The 20832-nt window shown below is 44.1% G+C and overlaps 1 protein-coding gene across 1 annotated transcript in view; it reads left to right on the top strand.

The window, feature by feature from the left end:
- The first annotated feature begins 204 nt into the window (after nucleotides 1-204).
- Nucleotides 205-20832, top strand: part of ACOX2 (acyl-CoA oxidase 2) — a 56972-nt gene continuing 36344 nt past the window's right edge. The window contains exons 1-6 of the mRNA XM_088478699.1: nucleotides 205-474; nucleotides 2047-2209; nucleotides 10082-10233; nucleotides 12983-13090; nucleotides 17699-17818; nucleotides 20472-20587. Of these exons, the coding sequence (XP_088334825.1) occupies nucleotides 330-474; nucleotides 2047-2209; nucleotides 10082-10233; nucleotides 12983-13090; nucleotides 17699-17818; nucleotides 20472-20587 (804 nt within the window). The 5' untranslated portion in view covers nucleotides 205-329. The remainder of the gene's footprint in view (nucleotides 475-2046; nucleotides 2210-10081; nucleotides 10234-12982; nucleotides 13091-17698; nucleotides 17819-20471; nucleotides 20588-20832) is intronic.

Genomic DNA, 20832 nt, shown 5'->3' with positions numbered 1-20832 from the left:
ACAGTATACGTACATAGGCACAGTGTGGTATGGCAGGAGTTAATAGGGGAGGTATAGCTGTAAACCATCCTACTGACTGTATAAATCTGATACATGCAGAGTCCTGACTGTGCAAATAGGGAGGGATCACAGAGTGCAGTGACAAGGCTGTCACACAATCAGTATGTGCTTCCTAGTTGCAAAGTATCAGCCCCCTGGTGTGGCCTGCAGTAGCAGGGCAGGCTAGCAACCCAGTACCAGTCACAAGTGTCTGCTCTGTACATTCACACTGAGACTATTAGTTACAGACTTTGCTCACACAACACAAGTTTAAAGTCTGCTCCCTGACAATGGCCTGGTGGAAGGCGAGATCTGCTGGGCAAGATGTTAACCCTGACCTGGCCAGCGAGAGAGCCTCCCCTTCATTCCATGTGGAAACCCTAACTAACATTGTGGACGGAGGTGTTGAAGAAACTCGTCTTAGGAGATCTGTGGGTAAGTTCTTGTGGCATATACAGTGTCAGGATAAGATGATTTATGTGCTGTGTAATATCTTACCCTCCTTACAGTACATGTCCATTGTTGTTCTCTGGGGGGTGCAAATCTCAGTGTTGATTCTGATGATTAGAGAGCAGCTGGCATGGTTTGTGTCCTCACTGGTTTTTGCTGCAGTCACGCCAAACAGCCCCTCTCAATGTCCTTGGTCCCGTGAGACTCTGCCGAAATTACTTTTAAGCCGCAGTGTGATACGACGAGGACACACCAGGAGACTGTACTGATTCATTTGATATGCAACACTTCTATATCTGTGTGCGACTCAATCGCTCAATCAGCATAAGAAATGCAATGATACAGCGGTCGCAGTTTTTTTTCACGCCAAGTAACGTTTACAGACTCATCGCACACAGATATACTAGTGTCGCATATCAAATTAATCAGCACAGTCTCCTGGTGCCTCCTAGCCGCATCACATTGCAACTTAGGGCCATAATCAATTAGGCAGCGAAAACTCATTATCGGCGATACTTTATCGCTGATGTCATTATTTTCGCCGTTTTCACTTTTCCCCATATTCAATTTCAAAGACTTTTCGCAGCTGTGAAAAGTCTTTGTCAAAATCCATAGATAAGTTTTCACCATAGAATAGGTGGCGAAAAAAAGTGCAGAATAGAGGTTGTGGGGTACAAACTTAAAAAAAGTGCCCTGCACCCCTTGGAATGTCCCCTAAAGGTATTCTGTGTCAATTTTTTTTTTAAAAGTTCCATAGGGCACCCCAAAAAAAGTGGTTTAGTTTTGAGGGCAAAAAAAAAAAGTTGGGGGACAAACTTATAAACTAGCGAAATAGACTCGGAGGGGTCCCCAAGTATGCGGCAGGTGTTTTTTTTGTTGCGGCAGGTGGATTTTTAACGATTTTTTAAAGTTCCCTTTAGGGACTTAAAAATATGCTTGCACCCATTTTCATGTACCCCAAATTTGATGGGACTAGTTTAAAAAAAAAAAAAAAAAGTTGCTAAATGCTATTCTTCACCACTTTGTTAAAGACGCACTAAAGCACCTGTAGAGAGCGTTTAAAAACCCCAAATACCTTTAGCAGGGCTTTTCGGGAGTACCATGTTGATCCCCCATGTTAGTGCATCTTTTGGGGGGTGACAGGCTGATTTCCCCAAAAGTGACAGGACTTTTCGCTACTTACCTTTCCGCCAGGTCCCGTTTTCGGCCTATTTCAAATTGAATACGGGGATACGCGTGCACGCGCCCGATACTTTTTCTCTTCCAAATCCTCAGATGATGGCGAAAAGTCCGGCAACTGACTTTTCGCCTCAAATTGAATATGGCCCTTAGGCGCAGAAAAGACGCCCCATGCTAGCAGAGTTACATGGGACCTGGCGACTCACTTACACCAGGCATATCGCGCTGCATGACGTATTGAGGCTCCATGAGCAAGGACACATCTGTACATGTGTCCTAATCTCTAATCTCCCAGAACTGTCACAGCTTTTACAGATTCATCCCTTAAAAATATTATGTATAACAATGCATACATAAATCTGTTGTATCTCCCCCCAGTGAGTGTCATTAACAAGGACCCCGTCTTCAGCCGGGAATACCTATATTTCAAGACCCGATCAGAGCGATTTGAAAATGCAGTCCAGAACACGTTCTATTTAAAGAACAAAATCAAGGCACTGGGATGGGATGAAGATGGACCAGAGATTGCATATGTTTACAGGTTATCTTCTTACCTCATAGCAGACCCAGGGATTACAGGGGAGATCGCTTTATAAATGTACATGTTCTACACCTGCAGGCTTTCAATTTATAGACAGGTCTTTGCAGGTATTGCTTATTCAAGTAGTGTGAATGCAGTTTAATAATCCCTTTCATCCTTCCTAGCTTGTGCCTATGAGAGTGGTTGGCTGTATTTCCCCTTCGTGCTAGGAACCTGGAAGTGATGTGAGTGAGGGCAGAAGTGCAGTTCCTGCCCATGAGAGCCAGCTAAAGAAGTACTTTGTCCCCACTTAAACAAGTTTGTTATCCCCTCGCGGGCTTGCTGCGTTCGCCATGCTTCGGGCACGGTGGCTCGCTACGCGAGCCACATGGTTATATTCCCCCTCTATGCCTACTTGGATGGCAGGGAATGACGCTGGACACTGGCTGATGACGTCAGGGTCCTCTCCGTGAAGGAGATTTAGACATTATGCTATGAGAATAGAATAGAAAGTGGGAGCTAAAAGTGTTTTCTACCTTTTGGATGGCTTTAAATTCATTGGCTTATACTGTAATGTAAAAAGCTTTTACTGCAATATATAATGCTATCTTTCTCATTTATTCTATTAGTTAGTAATGGAATTATATCCACAGGGAGATTTCTCTTTATTTGTGTTGGCCATGGAATATGACAAAATTGTATCCAATGTGGAGACCACAACAGAACTGAATAAGCTTCTTCCATAAAGCATTTCAAATAATATGTGTCTGAATCTATCCCACTGGTGCTCTCTATTGGTGACAAATAATACCTTACATCTCATCACCGATTGGTGACTTGTTTGATTCTATAAGGTTTGGTTTTTGGACTGGAACTGTAGGCACAAAACCATAGCTAGATTTTATACACATATCATTCCATCATTTCAATATTTTACTATTAGATATTAGAGGCCCAGGAGCTTGATAATATGATTCGTGCCATTGAGAAGCGAGAGGTGGGGTAGCGATGATGTGATTTACAGACCCATACACTCTGCACCTCCCAATTGCATCCTTCTACCGGAGGGCATTTTTAGATTTTTGGCAAGTATGACGGCCACTCATCAACCATTCACTACTCTGCCAATTGCCCATATTTGTTCAAACCCAATTCTGTTAAAATATAAAGTGGGATTGAGCAATAAATTCAGGGTCATCCCCATGAAAACTAATATCAACACCAACCCCCTCCCAAACTTGTTTGCACAAGGGGCGGGATGCACTAACATCAGAAATGCGTTAAACCCCCCAAAAATGCAGTTTTCTGGGATTTTAACTCATTTCTCATATGCATCAAGCTCCAGAATTCGATACATTCCAGGGTTTCGATGCGGTGGGCAATGCCATCTTCAGATGGAGCTGCCCAATAGAAGCCTATGGGCTTCTATTCGCGACCCCCCCTCCTGGGAGGGATCCAATCGGACCCCTCCCAGCAACCCCCGTGGCGAACATTCTTTTGTTTATGCGTAGAAGGACTTCTAGGTCATAGACCCGGAAGTCCCTCATTCGCAAAGGGCAGCACTTACCGAGAGGGCTGTCCTTTGTGATTTTAGTCATGCATACCGGCGTAAGTAACGCGGCATGCATCCCTCTAACTCTATCTATCTATCTATCTATCTATCTATCTATCTATCTATCTATCTATCTATCTATCTATCGGGTAAGTGCCAGATGCTCAGACAATCAGAGGAGTAGCGTGGAACCATGGCGCCCGGAGAAAGTGCATGTCATAGCGCACCTCTCCCTATACTGAACTGTGCCAGTGGGGTATGGCCAGCCTGCCGGGGAATACTGAAGTGAAGAGAAAAACAGCAGTGGCAGTATTATGCTGGCCGTTGAGGTCCCATTGGGGAATGGAATGCTTTAGTCTGACATTATGGGGTAGCTCCTTTGGCACTACTTTATTTATGTATAGCACCTAGGATCTGACTTTTATCTCATTTGAATAATTGTTATTAGTCATAGAGCAGATTGTATTACTGTATATATTCTGTTCATTTAACTTAAATTGACAGAATACATGTGCTAGAGTGAGATTCCACAGGGTGCACAGCTTATGACTGCAATTACTGCCCCAAGCAGCTATCACTGGAGTGGGGACACCTTTGGGAAGTTCCCTTCTCAGCTATACTCCTACTTAGCAAATATACATTGCACCTATATTAATGTGAGTACTACTAACCATGTTCTGTCTACCACCATTATTATTATTCCAGGTTTCCTAATAATATTTTTAAAAATCCGTAACTTATTTAGGATATAGAGCAAACTAACCGAGATAAAACTAAAAGGCGGCCGTCATATTGTGTAGCGCCCCTTGAATTCCGGAACCCTGGATGGCGCCCTCTGTCCATTTTGGTGCCCGGAGCTCATGCTCCACTGGAACCACCCTCGCTTCTCCCCTGCAGACAATAGGCTTCAATACACTGCAACGTCCCCCAAGCATATCAATTAATGAGCACCTGGGAAGTTAGCTGGCAAGAATTGGTTTACATATGAGAAAGTTTGTCTGTCTGTCTGTCTATCTATACCAAACCATGATATGTTGGTGTACTTTGTCTGCCAGGGCCTTTCCATCTGAGATGGCACTACGAGATGTAGTCAGGATACCGGCGGGCGCTATCCTGCCTGCCGATATCCCGACACTGAAAGCCCAACCCTAACCACCGGGAGGGTTAGGGTTAGGCACCACTAGGGGGGGGTGGTAGGGTTGTGCATGCCCCCGGGCGATTTAAGGTGCGGGGAGGGGGCATAGGGTTAGGCCCTAGGGGGGAGGTTAGGGTTAGGCACCACTAAGGGAGAGCTAAGGTACGTACACACTGGGCGATCAGGAAGGACAGTACGCTTACAACATCATAATCGTACAGTCGTTCCTGGTCCCCTGTAGTGCCTACACTGAACGATCAGTTGTTCAGTGTAGGCTCCCTCCCTCATAACTGAACATGCACAATCTGTTGTTATCGACAGATTGTGCTGCATGTTCAGGCAATGGACAATGTCGGAAACAACCAGCGGGAGTGCGCATCACTGGTCATTTCCGTCATTATAGTGCTCGATTACTGAGCGTTTGCACGATTACGATGTCGTAATCGTGCAATCGCTCAGTAATATCGCCCAGTGTGTACGCACCTTTAGGCTAAGGAGAGGGGAGGGTTAGCGTGCTTACCAGCTCCAGTCGGGATTTGGGTCCTTCGGTCTTTTGCTGACGGTACGTGATCTGGCGGCTATTCAGCCGCCGGCATTACATACCGATTCCGGCACTACAAGTCCCACCACATCTGGACAGGCCAGCCAGCATTTTAGTTACTATACACCATGTCCCAGACTGCACAGGACCCATCAGGGGATGCCACTCGACCAGGATGTCAGTGTGGCTAATCGCCCTGCCGCAGCCTCCCTCTCTACTGAGGCTGCCTGTTACATAGAGGAGGTACACCTACTACAGGCAGATCACGTGGACCACTAGAAAGGGAAGGGGAAGAGCACCCTCTCTCCTTAAATCCTATTAGGGTGAATGATCCACTCCAGCGTTGCCCCCTTGTGTGCAATCTGTTGAGGTCTACAGGGTGATTGCAGTTCTTGGATGCATTGCTGTGGGGAGGGAGCAGGTGTCCGGATGCTGCCCGAGGTAAATCTAGGCAGCGGCCGCACTATGCCCCCTATGAGATGGCACCCCCATACGGCAGCTCCGCTGGATGGCCCCCGAGATGACCCTTAATTAATTCTCCACCAGTACAAACAGTGAGAACAAAAAGTCACATCTTTATGACATTGCCCTGACTTAATTGGTCACTGCAAAAAAAAGTGTCTGGTTTATTTCTGTGACATTACTGTCCTTGGTTTATTTATGAACTCAATTATTGCAGTCTGTTTCTGTTGCATATCTGTTGTCTTGGAGAATTACTAGCCAATCACACAAGTTTTGCTTTGCACTGCTGCAAGATGAAGAAGCACCATCTTCCTAAATGACGAGACAGGCAGCGAGCTGAACATATGTATTAACAAAACAAATTCATTATTTCAACTGTACCATTTAGCAAATAAATAAATAAATAGGCTTTCTTACATATTAATACAAAGTTGTATAAATTGCGTTTTATATATAAGAAAACCTTAAGGGCACTAATTACCACATTAATAAATAATAATTATATTTAATTGTAAATGAAATAGAATTGTGATGATTATTCCCCACAATTACTATAAGGTGTGTTTATCCATTTATAATGAGAATTTACCAGCGATCGGATTACTGAGGAACGGCCGTTGCTTCATCATTGTATTTCATTTAAATTTTTATAATAATTTCTGATGCTGGACACAAATATTTGGCATGAGTCTGGTGGTGGCGTACACCCCATTTTGATTTTGTGAGAGATGAAGTCGCCCCAGTTCCGTCTGTAGAGTTTCTTTTTTTATTTAAATTTATATAGAAGACAAAGCTGCACCCTTCCTTGCAGATTTCATAACAACAGAAAATGTCTGATCTTTTAATCTCTTATTAATTATATTTGATAAACTCACCATTTAGTATAGTTCCATTATTTGCTTTCTCTTTCCCATAATCCCTTTATCTCATAACATAGCCCTTCTTTCAGTCTAATTAAGGTCTGGAATTGAAGTTATGGCAGAGTGCATGCAAAGATCTGTCAGACACAGCTACATGAGTTTGTACATAGGGCCTGATTCAGACCAGGACGCTAAGCCACGAACGAACGCAGCCAAAAGGGGCCGGGTATGCAAATTCCGCGATCGCACTGTCTGGTGGAAGGATGCCCTCTATGTCTTAGAGCGACGGCAGAGCGAACACACGCCAGTGTAAAGACGTCCACCTTTCTTTCTTAGCACACGTCATCTCCAGGAAGTGTGTGATTAATCGGTGACATCGAGAGCCATCGGAGCTGCATGCAGCGCTTCGGGTAGACCCTACCCCACCGCAAGCACTCCGATCACTGCAGGCTGAATAGCAACCAAGTGACGTGTACAATGGCACTTCTTTGGTAATTATGCACACCCCTAAAACACTGTTTCGATGCCCAGACACGCAGGTGTTCGCACATCCACTCCCCCGTTCACAAGTACCTTCCCCTGTTACCACCCACAGACGGCACTATCTGTCACTCAAATTAGCGTCCAGTCTGTGTACTACGAGCGCACAATTTCCCGAGCGCAGTGAGTGACTCGCGCATGTGCATATTTACGCATACTTTCGATTATCGGCCATTGCCTTCGTTCGCAGCTTAGCCGTGTCTGAATCAGGCCCTTAGCCTGCACAGAGAGAGCGGAAACAAGTGTCCGTTCAAAGGAGAAAGCCGTCTGACAGTTGGGTATTGGACATTAATCCTGTCACCTCCTAATTAGTAAAAGTCTTTTCCCAACTTGTCCTATACCAATCTCATTCATTTTCAAACTTTTCTACAGAATTTTTGACTTTAGGGCCTAATTCTGATTTTGCGTCACGCCGCCCCTCTACAATCACCATTTAACAAATCTTAATACAAGCAGCATATTTTGTTTAGTATCGCAGTGGTACTAACGAATATGCTGTTGGTATTTCACAAAACTTACCTCGTCAGCCAGGTGCAGCGACGTCCCTCTCCTCCGCTTAACTGCCGGCAGCCTAATGCTGCCAGTGACGGGCTTCTGTGTCATGTGCATGCACGACGGTTAGTCTGCGCATGTGCGTGACAGTCCCTTTCATCCGGCAGGGACCCGGCAGGGTAGTGTCAAGATTCCCTTCGCTGAGAGGACCCTGATGTCATCAGCTACTGTCCAAAGTCATTCCCTACCATCCACGTGGACATAGAGGGGGAATATAATATCGTGGCGAGTGTAGCAAGCCCGCGAGGGGACAAGTTTCTTCTCTAGGTGGACTTTACGGGCATGGAACCGCACTTCCGCCCTCACTGCACGTCACTTCCAGGTCCCTAGCGCGAAAGGGGAAATAAGCTCCACCGACCCAGCAGTGCTTGGAAGGCTTTGATGGCGCCAGAAAAGCTGCACTGGGTCCTCATTGCCAGCAATGGGGACTGCATCACTCTTGTTATCTATAGCTATCCATAGATCACGTAAGCGATACAGTGACAAACAGCGGTAAACTTTTTGCCTGATTCAGACCCGGACGATAAGCCGCGATCGCTTGCTATGGGCGATTGTCGGCCGTCTGCGCATGCGTATGCATTGCAGTGCGCGTGCGCAAACCAGTCACTGCGATTGGGAAACGTGCGCTCGTAGCACAAATACTGAGGGTCTATTTACTAAGCAGTGTTAGGAGACAGAGTGAAAAGTGATAATGTGCCAGCCAATCAGCTCCCAACTGTCATTTTTCAAACACAGCCTGTGAGATGGCAGTTAGGAGCTGATTGGCTGGCACCTTATCACTTTTCACTCTTCACTTTTCACTTCTCCTAACACTGCTTAGTAAATAGACCCCTGAGCGCTACTTTGAGTGACAGTGTCGTTTGTGGGTGGTAACGGGAAGGTGCTTATGAACGGGGGAGTGGTGCTGCAAACGCAGGCGTGTCGGCATCAAAACTGAGTTTTATGGGTGTGCATAATTATCATGGAAGCATCATTGTACATGTCACCTGGTTGTTTTTCAGCCTGCAGTGATTGCAGTGCTTGCGGCGGGTTAAGGTCTACCTAAAGCGCTGCGTGCTGCTCCGATGGCTCTCAATTGTTCTTATTAATCATGCACTTCCTGGAGATGACGTGTGCTAAGTAAGAAAAGTGGGCGTCTTTATACTGGCGTGCGCTCACTCTGCCGTAGCTCTCTAAGACATAGAGGGCGTCCTAGTACCAGACAGTGCGATTGCGGAATTTGCATACCCGGCCCCTTTTGGATACGAGCGAGCGCGGCTTAGCGTCCAGGTCTGAATCACCCCCTTAGTTGACAACTGTTTGTTGAATACTGAAAGGAGGACATAACCCCTTTAGCGAGTGCTAAAGGGGTTATGGACCTCATTCAGAGTCGGTCGAAGCGGCCGCACGGTCGTACGGGAAAAGGGGACGGATATGCAAATGATTCCCTCGCAAGTTGCGTCCCTAAGTTCGGATCGGTGGCTGGCCGACCAAGGGGAGGAAGCGGCCGGAATTAATAAAAATACGCCCCCTTCTCGTACGCATTGCACGTCATCTCCGGGCATATAAGGATTAATCGAGACCATCGGGAACCATCGGAACTGGTCGTAGAGCTTAAGGTTGACCATACCCTCTCTTAAGCTCTACAATCATGTCAGTGTTAAAACCTCCCATGTCACATGTGACATGACGCTACTTTGTTAATTATGCACTCCCATAAACCGTATGCACTCCCATAAACTGTATGCACTCCCATAAACTGTATGCACTCCCATAAAACGCCGTTCGCATAATTAGGCACGCCTGCGTTCGGATCTCCACTCCCCCGTTTTCAAGCACCTTCTCCTGTTACCACCCACAAACGCCTCAATCTGTCACTCAAACTACCGACCTGGCTGTGTTCAAGGAGAGAGAAATTTCTGATCGGAGCGGCTAGTTTGCGCACGCGCATTGCGAACTTTACGCATGCGCAGTATAGCGAACATCGGTGGCGTACGACCGTGCGGCCGCTTCGACCGACTCTGAATGAGGTCCTATGTCTCATTATTAAATGGGGCCCTATATTACATAAGAAATGAACTGCAGTTTGCCTTTATATTGTAGATGTTTCTGTGGATTTGCTCATAGTATTGCTGTCCAAATTATTTTGGAGGAAAATTGCTGTAAATCATATGCTAATAATAATAATAATAAAAAATAAGTTTTTCGGTGTTTGCTGTGGTTTAAATTTTCCTATTGTCCATCTTTAAAACTTCTGATCGTGTCATTTCAGGGCGCTAGGAGGAGAGACTGGCCTTAACATCCACCGAATCTTCATAAAAACCATCAGCACTCTGGGGACAGAAGACCAAATTGCCAAGTGGGTCCCCCTTGCAACTAATTATAAGATTATAGGAACCTATGCCCAAACTGAACTCGGACATGGTATGTACTAGTAGGTCTTGTGTTTTTTTTTTTGTTTTTGTTTTTTTTTAAACACTGCTCTGGTTAGCCATCTTTTGTCACAGAACATAACAAATACAGTACTATTAAGAATAATATATCAATACATAATAATTAATATTATTATTTATTAACATTTATTTATATTGCGCCAACATGTTCCTCCACTTTACTAAAACGCAGATAAATGTAGTACTAAGAGGGCCCTGCTCACAAGATAATGGGATCTATTTACTAAGCAGTGTTAGGAGACAGAGTTAAAAGTGATAAAGTGCCAGCCAACCAGCTCCTAACTGCCATCTCACAGGCTGTGTTTGAAAAATGACAGTTGGGAGCTGATTGGCTGGCACCTTATCACTTTTCACTCTGTCTACTAACACTACCTAGTGAATAGACCCCTAAAATCTATATTTACTGAGAAGTGTGCACAAATGCTTTTTTTAGATTTTTCTGTGATGGATAAACCAGGATTATTTTAGATTATGTTACTAATTTCTAACACACACAAGTAAAAACTGCTTGCTTTGGATTGTCATGCACATAGCCTGCTATGGGGATGCAGGTTATAAATGAGCGGACTAAATGCCGCCAGTCTATATCCCGACAGGAGAAGCCCGACGGGGGATTTAAGATAGGCGTCGGTATTTTGACACCTATCTTAATCCCGACGCCAAAGGACACCAGCCTGAACAAGGTAACTCCGGGGCGTCCTTAGCGTCAGCCGCGCGGGGGGGGGGAGGGTTAGGTTTAGGGAGTGTAGCGGGGTTAGGGTTAAGTTTTTTTTAGGGGGGGGGAGATTAGCGTTAGGCACCCCCGGGGGTAGGTTAGGCACCCCCCAGAAGGGTTAGGTTTACAGTACGGGAAGGGGGGGGGGTTAGGTCTAGGCACCCCTAAGGGAGGGTTAGGGTTGGGGGGGAAGAGTGGAGGGTTAGGGTACTTACCAGCTGCTGCCGGGATCCCCTCCTGTCTTGCTCCTGCTGTCGGAATTTGAGCCGCTGGTATTTCATACCGATCCCCCTTCTATGTACATTATATTTGCTGCCAGATCAAAATTGTAATGTACTGTATGTGAGCATTAGTGCCTTCTTTGATGACTGACTGAAAAATAATGTCAATTATCACTTAACAGTTATTTATATAATGTACACAGGGACGTAGTTATAATACTGACAGGATGCCGGCACCGAAATCCCGTCACCTGTCAAAATCCTGGTGCCGGCATCCCGACGGTAAGTAGTGGGGTTAGGGGGAGGGTTAGGCATTAGGATTAGGCACTAGGGGGAGGGTTAGGGTTAGGCACTAGAGGCGGAGGTTAGGTTTAGGCTTCGGAGGAAGGGTTAGGATACTTACCGACAGGTGTCTGTATTCTTACCCTGTCAGGATCCCGAGCGCTGGCATCCCGTCCCAACCCTGTACACATACTTAGCAGCACTTTACAAAGAATATATCAGTCATTCAAATCAGTTTCTGTCCCAGCGGAGCTTACAATCTACATTATTGTCCTTATGGTGCATACACACGGTCAGATTTTTCTTCAGATCTGAATGATAAAGATTTTAAAAATTGTTCAGTCGTTCATATCTGAAGGAAAATCTTACATATCTGACATGCCTGAACGATGAACGATCCCGATGGTCAGATAACAATATCTGCAATCTGATGTGTTTGCAGTCAGACTTGGACGATTCCATTCATTTTAATGCAGTCAAAAATCGTTCAATCGTTCAAATCTTTGGTAAAATCGTTCAAATATTCAAATCGTTCATCTGACAAATATGACAAATCTGACCGTGTGTATGCACCATTACCATATGTACACATATACACACTAAGGTTAATTTTTGTCAGAAGCCAGTTAACCTACCAGTAAGTTTTTTTAGATTGTGGGAGGAAACTGGAGCACCCGACCGAAAACCTTGCAAGCATGTGGAGAATATACAAACTCCACACAGATAGGGCCTTGGTGGGAACTGAACCCAAGACCTCAGTGCTGTGAGGCAGTAATGCTAAACGTTATACCAACCATACTGTTTGCCAGTCTCTGCTCTCTCCCTGCATGATGTGCCGCTGCGCTGCTATATAGCAGCCAGAGAAGTGTTATGCGCTGATGAAGAAGGGCGATTCCCCTGATACACCGGCCGCTGAATTCTGCCCTGTTGCCCACTAGCACATACTGTAGATTGGTTATTGTGTTTTTCATGCGGTTCAGCAGCTATTAAATTAATTTTTTATTATGAAGGTAATATCTTGTAAGCATGATTTGGTAAATCCCCTAATACACCTACTGTTGGCATTAAGAGAACTGCATTATGCAAGGTTTCTGTTAATCTAGAAACAAAGTTAGTAGCTTTCCCTGCATTATTATGCAGTTATCAGAGCACCTGTCAGTGGGACAGAGCAAGGTAATGGATTACTAGGATGAGGAAGAGTCAAAGTCAGAGGATATAGAGTCAGGGCAGGCAGCACAGACACAGCATCAGCAAACAATCCAGGGATGGTACAGAGGCAGTCACAACAGTCAGACTGTCCGGGATATCAACAGCAAAGAGACCTGTGGGGTTGTAATAGATTGTTGTGACTTGCAGCACAGATATTACAGTAACACAGCATCCAGGGTTCAGAACATTCTCCGGATCCTCAAAACAATTTGTAGCGTTGGAAATTTCACAACACAAAGTATATTACATTTCTATAGGCACGAAGTTCATGCATCACTGTTGTCTGCTTGCAGGAACATATCTTCGTGGTTTGGAAACTACTGCAACCTTTGACCCTGCCACCCAGGAATTTATAATAGACACTCCGCAGATAACAGCAACAAAATGGTGGCCAGGAGACTGTAAGTTGACCCTTTACACACTGCATAAATCTGATTGTACATAACTAGGTAACATATTTCAGTCGGACTTTCAACCTAATTCTCACTTGCTACAGGAATTAGGTTGAAAGTGTAAAGATCTAAGATTTTCACAGTTGGCATCGAGTTTTCATACTTGTAATGTAAAAGAAGCAGCAATTATTAAGTTTATGCAGTTGAAGCAGACACAAACAATGAGCAATTCTCAGTGCTCTGACAATGAACTGTCGTTACATGCCGATCTCTGGAATCCAGCGTGCATTTGCCAGCCTCGGAGTCCGGCGCTATTCTCCTGCAATCTCTCTGTAGCATGGCTGAGTGGTTTTTCCGTGTTCCCTGGTCACTGTGGTCAGCTGATCACTTATGTCACAAGGGCACCAAATTCAAACCTGCAGTGTCTCATGCACTGCTGGCTGCTAGAGTGTTCGGTCCACTACCACCAGTGTTCCTGCTGCTGCAGACATCTTGTGTTGTATTACTGTGCTCCATTCTTTGACTTGTTCTTGACTTCAATTCTGTCTTCTGAGCTGATACTGCACTGTGTAACTCTTGCTGTTTGATCCCGGCTTGTCCTTTCTTCCCTTTACCCTCCAGTGTCTTCCAGTAACAGACTACTACTTAATTCCTTATGCTAAATCAACAATTCGCAAGTGTATGCTGAATATCCATGCATCTGCATGTGGCAGTGACATGCGGTGAGGTTATTTGCTGGGGAGGTACAAATGGAGATGGGTGTGAGTGCTGGGAGCCTGTGTCATTCACTACTCACTGTAACTCTCCCTTTACACTTCAATGTCCATTGATTCTCCTACCTGCAGCACTGTGTCTTCTCTTGCCGCTGGGTTCTGATCTCTAAACACTGCAGTGCACTTCCTGGTCACATTACACATCCCAGGTGTCCATCAGTGCTCAAGGCATGTCCCCCATACTCAGAGGCATGTCTCTATTAGCTCTCTTTCTGTGCAGCCTGCTGCCTTTGGTGTGGCTCCACCCCCAGCCCTGCAAGCAGTGTCTGACTATACAGAAGCAAGGCTGTGCAGTTGCTGCCTCATCTCTCATCCCTGCAGTCCCATGGAGCTCCACATAGCTGGTGAGTGTTAACTATAAAAATTATTACAATAAACAAGGAAGATGTTTTTAAGTTATAAATATCTTCTTTATAGTATTCTAATAATTTTGATATCAAATCTTAGGAGTATGACAGGGGAGGCTCTGCTTCCCCTGCCTACCTTTGACTGCACGTCCCTGGCATGTGGAAGTGCATCCTGCCCACTGTTTTTTTGTCCGTAGCAGTAGTCATCATCATTAGTTTTGGGACTTGCACCCACTCCATGCTGAGTGCAAAAGATCGTTCAGAAACAGGTGATTCATCTGCGTTTGCACGCTGCAAACATCAATGGATGGATCAAGCCGTATGAATGCCATAACTCCATCCATGTGCACATACTTGTCCTGGCGAATGATTGCCAAGTTGCTAAAGCAGTCCCTATATGCACGTCCTAATGCCCCACTGATAGATCGGAGTCAATCTTCTGTAATTAATCACCAGCCCAAGCTCAGTAGTGTATGTCAGACCCTTGCATTACTGAGATCTCAGGAGACAGAATCACCCCCACCAGACTTGACTTCAAGATTCTTTCTGGCTATATTTGCGGATCATACAATAATACAAAGCATAGCATTCTTGTAATTGCAACATATCAGAATATTCACACATTATATCTCACTACGGCAGTCTTTGTTAGCATTCATTACATTATTATCTTATACATGAGGGAGAGAACTGTTAGGGGGGATAAGGGAGGTCAGCACACATAGGAGTATAGAATACACATTCTATTCATGCTTATATTAGAAGTAGAACACATCTGCTGAAGTCAAGGTTCTTCGGCTCAAAGCTCTGCAGAAATCATTCTTTGTAATATTACACATTTAAAGCTATGAATATTTAAAGGCACACACCATCTTGTCACAAGATGGAGTCTTATGTGGATAGCTTAATAACAGATTTATCACCCACTTATGCCACATTTATGTTCCACTCTTCCGTCCGAAAGAGCAGCCATCATCATTAACATCAGCACTTAATGTGCGTACACACGTAACGATGTTTTGGACGATTTGTCGTTAACGACGTCGTTATCGTTAAGTCGTTCAAAAAATCGTCCAGTTTCAGGGGCTGAACGATGAACGATAACTACCAATGCGCGCTCCCGTTTGTAGTTGGTAGTTATCGTTCATCGCCCATTCTGACTGTCCTACATGACGATTTCAGCTAAGCACAGCCATCATCGCTGATGAAATCGTTGTGAAAATCGTTCTTTTCATTACATAGATTCGTTCTATTTTTCAAGGGAAAATCTGAAGGGAAATCGTTTACGAGAATCGTTAACTAAACAAATCGCTATGTGTGTATGCACCTTTACACCTGCCCCATGCTAGGTGAAGTAGATCCATCTGAAGACGGTTCTGCTTGCATTCATATTGTGCCTGCCCAGTTACCACCCAGAAATGGGCATTTAGCGGCTGCAGAGAGACAGCTGAGATGCGTATGGCTCTGAAGCCTGCGTACATTTGCAGAGATACCCGTGCAGCCAGCGACTCATGCACAGTATGTGAAAAGTCAATGGATGCGTCTGCATTCCAAGTTGCATGTAACTGATAATCATACAATAATGTGTTTCTCACTGTAAATCTTTTGCTTTTATTTAAATAATGTTAAGTCCAAATTATTTTAGAAAAAGACAGTGAGTATAAACACACACTAAAGGGTATACTTACTAAAGGTCAGTTTTAATTGATTTTGATCGCTTTAAAATTGAGCAATATCGTTGTTGTGTTTCTGGGGCTAAAACACACATTTACTAATACTTAAAAAAAACTAAATAAAACTTGTTTGTTAGTAAATTTTAGCCCCAGAAACATAACATCAATTTTCATTGTTTATCGATTTTTAAATCGATTAAAATCGACCTTTAGTAAATATACCCCTAAGAGCTTTGTGCAATTTAGTATTTCCTTAATTTAAAATACTCAAGCACATTAAGAATAATAATAATAATAGCATCCATCCAGACGGAAAAGAAGGAAAAAAGCTTGAGAAGTTTTTTGAAACATATGGGGGGGATACATTCAAACCCTATCTACACCAATACAGACCAGAATAGGGAATGTTTTTCCTTAATTAGATGGAATGAAAGAGAGCGGAGGGACAATAGCTAATAGAGAAGAGATAGATTGAAACTTCTCAATGGCTGACCTAATAAAAGAAACCAGGGAAATCATGTACAAATTGTTAATATAGGGACATTTCTGGGATCCTTATGTAGATTCTTTTGATAATGCTATATAATTTAACATCTGTAAAGTGTTTGAATTCAGTATAAGATTACGTAATTTATTTTCTTACAATATGTCTAGTGCAAAGTCCAAAGTATAAAGTATAGGTTTCATCTTACGACAATAACAAGTCAATTGCTATGACTTAAACCGGACTACTTCTTGGGCTCCTTTATATACTTCCATTTACATAATAGTAAATTACCATAACAGATATCGCTTAAAAGAGAATTTTGTAAAATTGCTTCTGTTTTATGGATTGTAACAGTCAATTGTGATTATTTATTGATGATTGTGTTTTTGTATTGTATTATCTTGTAAATATGAATAAAAATATGTTTTAAAAAAAAAAAGTTTAATAATAATAATACTCTAGTAAAGTATAAAAAAGTAAGCTAAAATGGCATCAAATAAAATAATTGTGATTACATTTTTTTTTTTATTAGTGGTAGGGGTTTTCAATTTCTTTGCTCATAGAACTGCCCCTAAATATATGGTGCCATAAAGTATATTTGTCTAATTAATTAGCATGTTGATCCAGTACTTCTGTAAAGGCAAAGTATATTTGAATGCCCTTTCTGGGACTGGTCACCCGGATAACTAAAGGCCCCCATACACGGGGCGATATAGCAGGCGATCCGACTGATTGGTGCAATTTGCCTGCTATATCGCTCCGTGTATGGCCCTGATATCAGGCCGAGCGCGCTCCCGCGGAGTCTTACATCGCACCCCATGATCTGTCTGCAGGACCATGAGATCAGGGGATGCGATGTGCGATCCCATGGATTGCTCTGCGGGTGAGACAGGGGGACCCAGGATATCGGGCGGTCGGCCACCCGATCACACCGTGTGTGTGGACCGCCTGATATGTTGGTCGACGGATCCCCTATATCCTCGCATGGTGCAATCGCACCGTGTATGGGGGCCTTAAGGCTATCTCTTTATTGTTGTTGTCTGTAAGCTTTCCTACATATGGCCACCCAGTGCTAAGCATGTATGGAAGAGTGCATGGCTTGCTCTTCTGAGACACATTTTATAGTTATATATCTTATGCTTGTTCTTGTGTTTAGATATGTTAAGCGGGAAAACACTCCAAAAAGAATATTGTCAATTAAGATTCTGTTGGCTCAGCTCCATATAATAATCATTGTTCTTGATACAGAGCTAATGATAATAAGCCAATGATGTCTGATTATTACTGGCCACATTTTAACCTATGTGATTTGTATCCGTGTTCTCTGACGTGTACAGTGGGGAAGACATGCACTCATGCTATTGTCCAGGCCCAACTATACAGCAAAGGAAAGGCATATGGCATGCATCCATTCATAGTCCAGGTCCGAAGTCTCGAGGACCACTCGCCTCTCCCAGGTAACATTAGGTCTTCTGTATAAGTTTTATAGCACCCAGGTACTGACCATGCTGTTAGGTTAAGAGTGTACCCTCCTGTCAGCACCTGCAGCCGGGGAATCCGTGGTGGGAGTTGGGTATACTGGCTGCAAGCACTGGGGGGGAAGACAGAAGTGAGGCTGTGTCTCCCGGGAGCTAGGTACACGCTGTAGGATGGTGGTTCTCAACTCTTTTTTTGGCAAGTACCAAATGACCTCTATGCAATTTAGGTGAAGTACCATTTTCTAGAAGGTATGACTTTCTGAATATTTGTGACACTTGTTACTTTGACAGAATGAACCAAAACAAATGCAGTGGTATCATACTTAATGTGAAAGCTGAGCCTGGAGACTAGAGGCTAGCACTGGCATGTCAGGTTTATTCAGACTGCTCCAAATGCCCCTGTTATGTCAGACAAATGCCCCTTTTATGCCATCAGACTTCTCCACATGTCCCTTCTATGCTAGACAAATGCCCCTTTTATACCATCAGACTTCTACACATGCCCCTTCTATGCTAGACACATGCCCCTTTTTTGCCATCAGACTTCTCCACATGTCCCTTCTATGCTAGACAAATGCCCCTTTTATACCATCAGACTTCTACACACTGCCCCTTCTATGCTAGACACATGCCCCTTTTTTGCCATCAGACTTCTCCACATGTCCCTTCTATGCTAGACACATGTCCCTTTTATTCCAGATTCCTTCATATGCCACAATTATTCCTTCAGACTGCTCCACATACCGTATTTATGCCAAACATTTGCCCCTTTTATGTCAGACTTTGCCACATGTCCCTTTTCTGACACCAGACTCCCTCAAGTGCTCATTTTAGGCCACCAGCCTCCTCAACATGCCCCTTTTATGCCACACAACCCCCTTTTATGAAAAATTTCTGCAGGCCCCTTTTATGCCACAGACTCTTTCACATGTCCAATTTATGCCAGATACATGCCCCTTTTACTGTATGTCCTATTCCTCCACATGCCCTTAGTAATAATTTCACTCTTTGGGCGGAATTCAATTGATTTTGCGGCCCGCATCTCACGTCTAAAGTGACAGGAGATCGCGGGCCGCGATTCAATTGTGCCAGCGTTTCACGCTGATCGCACCCAAAGTGGTCGGGTTTAGCCGCGTAATACGGCTAACCCCGACCAAAGTGCTGGGCGCGATCGCGAAAAGTGCCGTTTGGGCGCCCAAACAGGACACTTTTCGCCGATTTCAGCCCGCACCCCTCTGGGGCTGCGAGCTGAAATTGAGCGCTAGCAGCTGATCGCACCCGACAGGAGCAACAATAGAATAGCTCCGTCGGGTGCGAAGGGGGGAATAATCAATTGAATTCCGCCCTTTGTGTGCAATGTATGTGACAGATACAGAGAGAACTGGCCTCCCCAGTGAGTACCTGACTGACCTCATGTGACTATACTGGCACAGTGATGCTCTGGGATCATACAAATACAAAGCCCATGCACAGGTCTGCTGTTTATTCTGCAGCTGCTGTGTTTGTCATCATCCCTATAGGCATCTATAGTTGGCGTTGCCTAATAGAAGCCTATGGGCTTCTTAACGGAGACTTCCCTGAGAGGGATCCAATAGGATCCATCCCAGTGTTCTCTGCAGCTTGCGTATGTACTAGCTGATGGCTACGCATGTGGATAAGGACTCCCGGGTCGTAAACCTGGAAGTCCTAACACTGCAGAGGACCGCTCTTATCAGAACAGCTGCCCTTTGCAGTTTTAACTGCAAATCTTCATGCATACGGAGTTAATAAAAAACTCTGTATGCATGTGATCGGTGATGGGATGCATTGCATTCGAAATTCAATGCACGATGCATCCTGCCCCAAGGCTGTAGAAGTGATTTGCCTCTTAAGCTGGGTACACACATAACAAAAACTGGACAAAAACTGTTGTTTGAACAAATTGTTTAGATCAAACATTTAACAAACTTGTCTGAACGACCATTTTCATCTGTTTTCTGGCATTTAGGAGCAAATTGCTGATCATCAGTTACTCCCATACATTACCAGATTTTCATTCCAACCAATCAACTAGTTGGATGGATGGACAGAAAATCTTTACGTGTGTGTATGCAGCCTTACCCCTACCACACAAATACAGGTGCCACAGCTTAAAGCCTCTGCAATCAATGCAAAAACTTTTCCATGAGGTAACAGTAGTTTAATTTTAGTGCATCTATTTCCAATTTCCTCATTTTAAGGCAGAAAGCACCAGTGATCACGTTGGACACATGTGACCCATTGGCGCAATATTAACTATTATATAAAATTGTATGATTAGCCTCTATGTGTCTGTACTACAGTATCTTACAAACTACATAGATCAAAATTGCTAATTTAGGGGCCTATTTACTAAGCAGTGTTAGGAGACAGAGTGAAAAGTGATAAGAAAGTGATAAGGTGTCAGCCAATCAGCTCCCAACTGTCATTTTTGAAATACAGCCTGTGAGATGACAGTTGGGAGCTGATTGGCTGGCACCTTATCACTTTTCTGATCACTTTTCACTCTTGTCTCCTAACACTGCTTAGTAAATAGACCCCTTAATGTCATTTGGAGGCCATTAACAATTTGCTACTTTAATGTGAAATTTGTGGTTATTCCACCTCTATTCAGGAATAACTGTGGGTGACATTGGACCCAAGATGGCTTTTGAGAACGTTGACAATGGATTCCTCATGATGAGAAACATTCGTATCCCTAAGGAAAACATGCTAAGCAAATACTGCGAGGTACTCCTACATACATGGTTGTTACATGTCCTGTGAGTTCACATGTGAAAAACTTGGTAGATTTTCTTATACAATGCAGCGGCAAGAATTAGGAAACTACTGTACCCTGGATGAATTCAGGAGATGCATGTACTGTGGGCCTGATTTACTACTGATCGCTATTGCGACAGCATATGCAGATGCCTGATTGTCACGTACTGCGCATGCGTCGCAGTGCTGCGTGCTTGGTGGCTGAACTGCGATCA

The sequence above is a fragment of the Taudactylus pleione genome, unplaced genomic scaffold, assembly GCF_031769625.1.
Source record: "Taudactylus pleione unplaced genomic scaffold, aTauple2 ptg000217l, whole genome shotgun sequence".
In the NCBI taxonomy this organism is placed as follows: domain Eukaryota; kingdom Metazoa; phylum Chordata; class Amphibia; order Anura; family Myobatrachidae; genus Taudactylus; species Taudactylus pleione.
The sequence above is the reverse complement of the archived record's forward strand: the minus strand, read 5'-3'. Positions and strand labels throughout refer to the sequence as shown.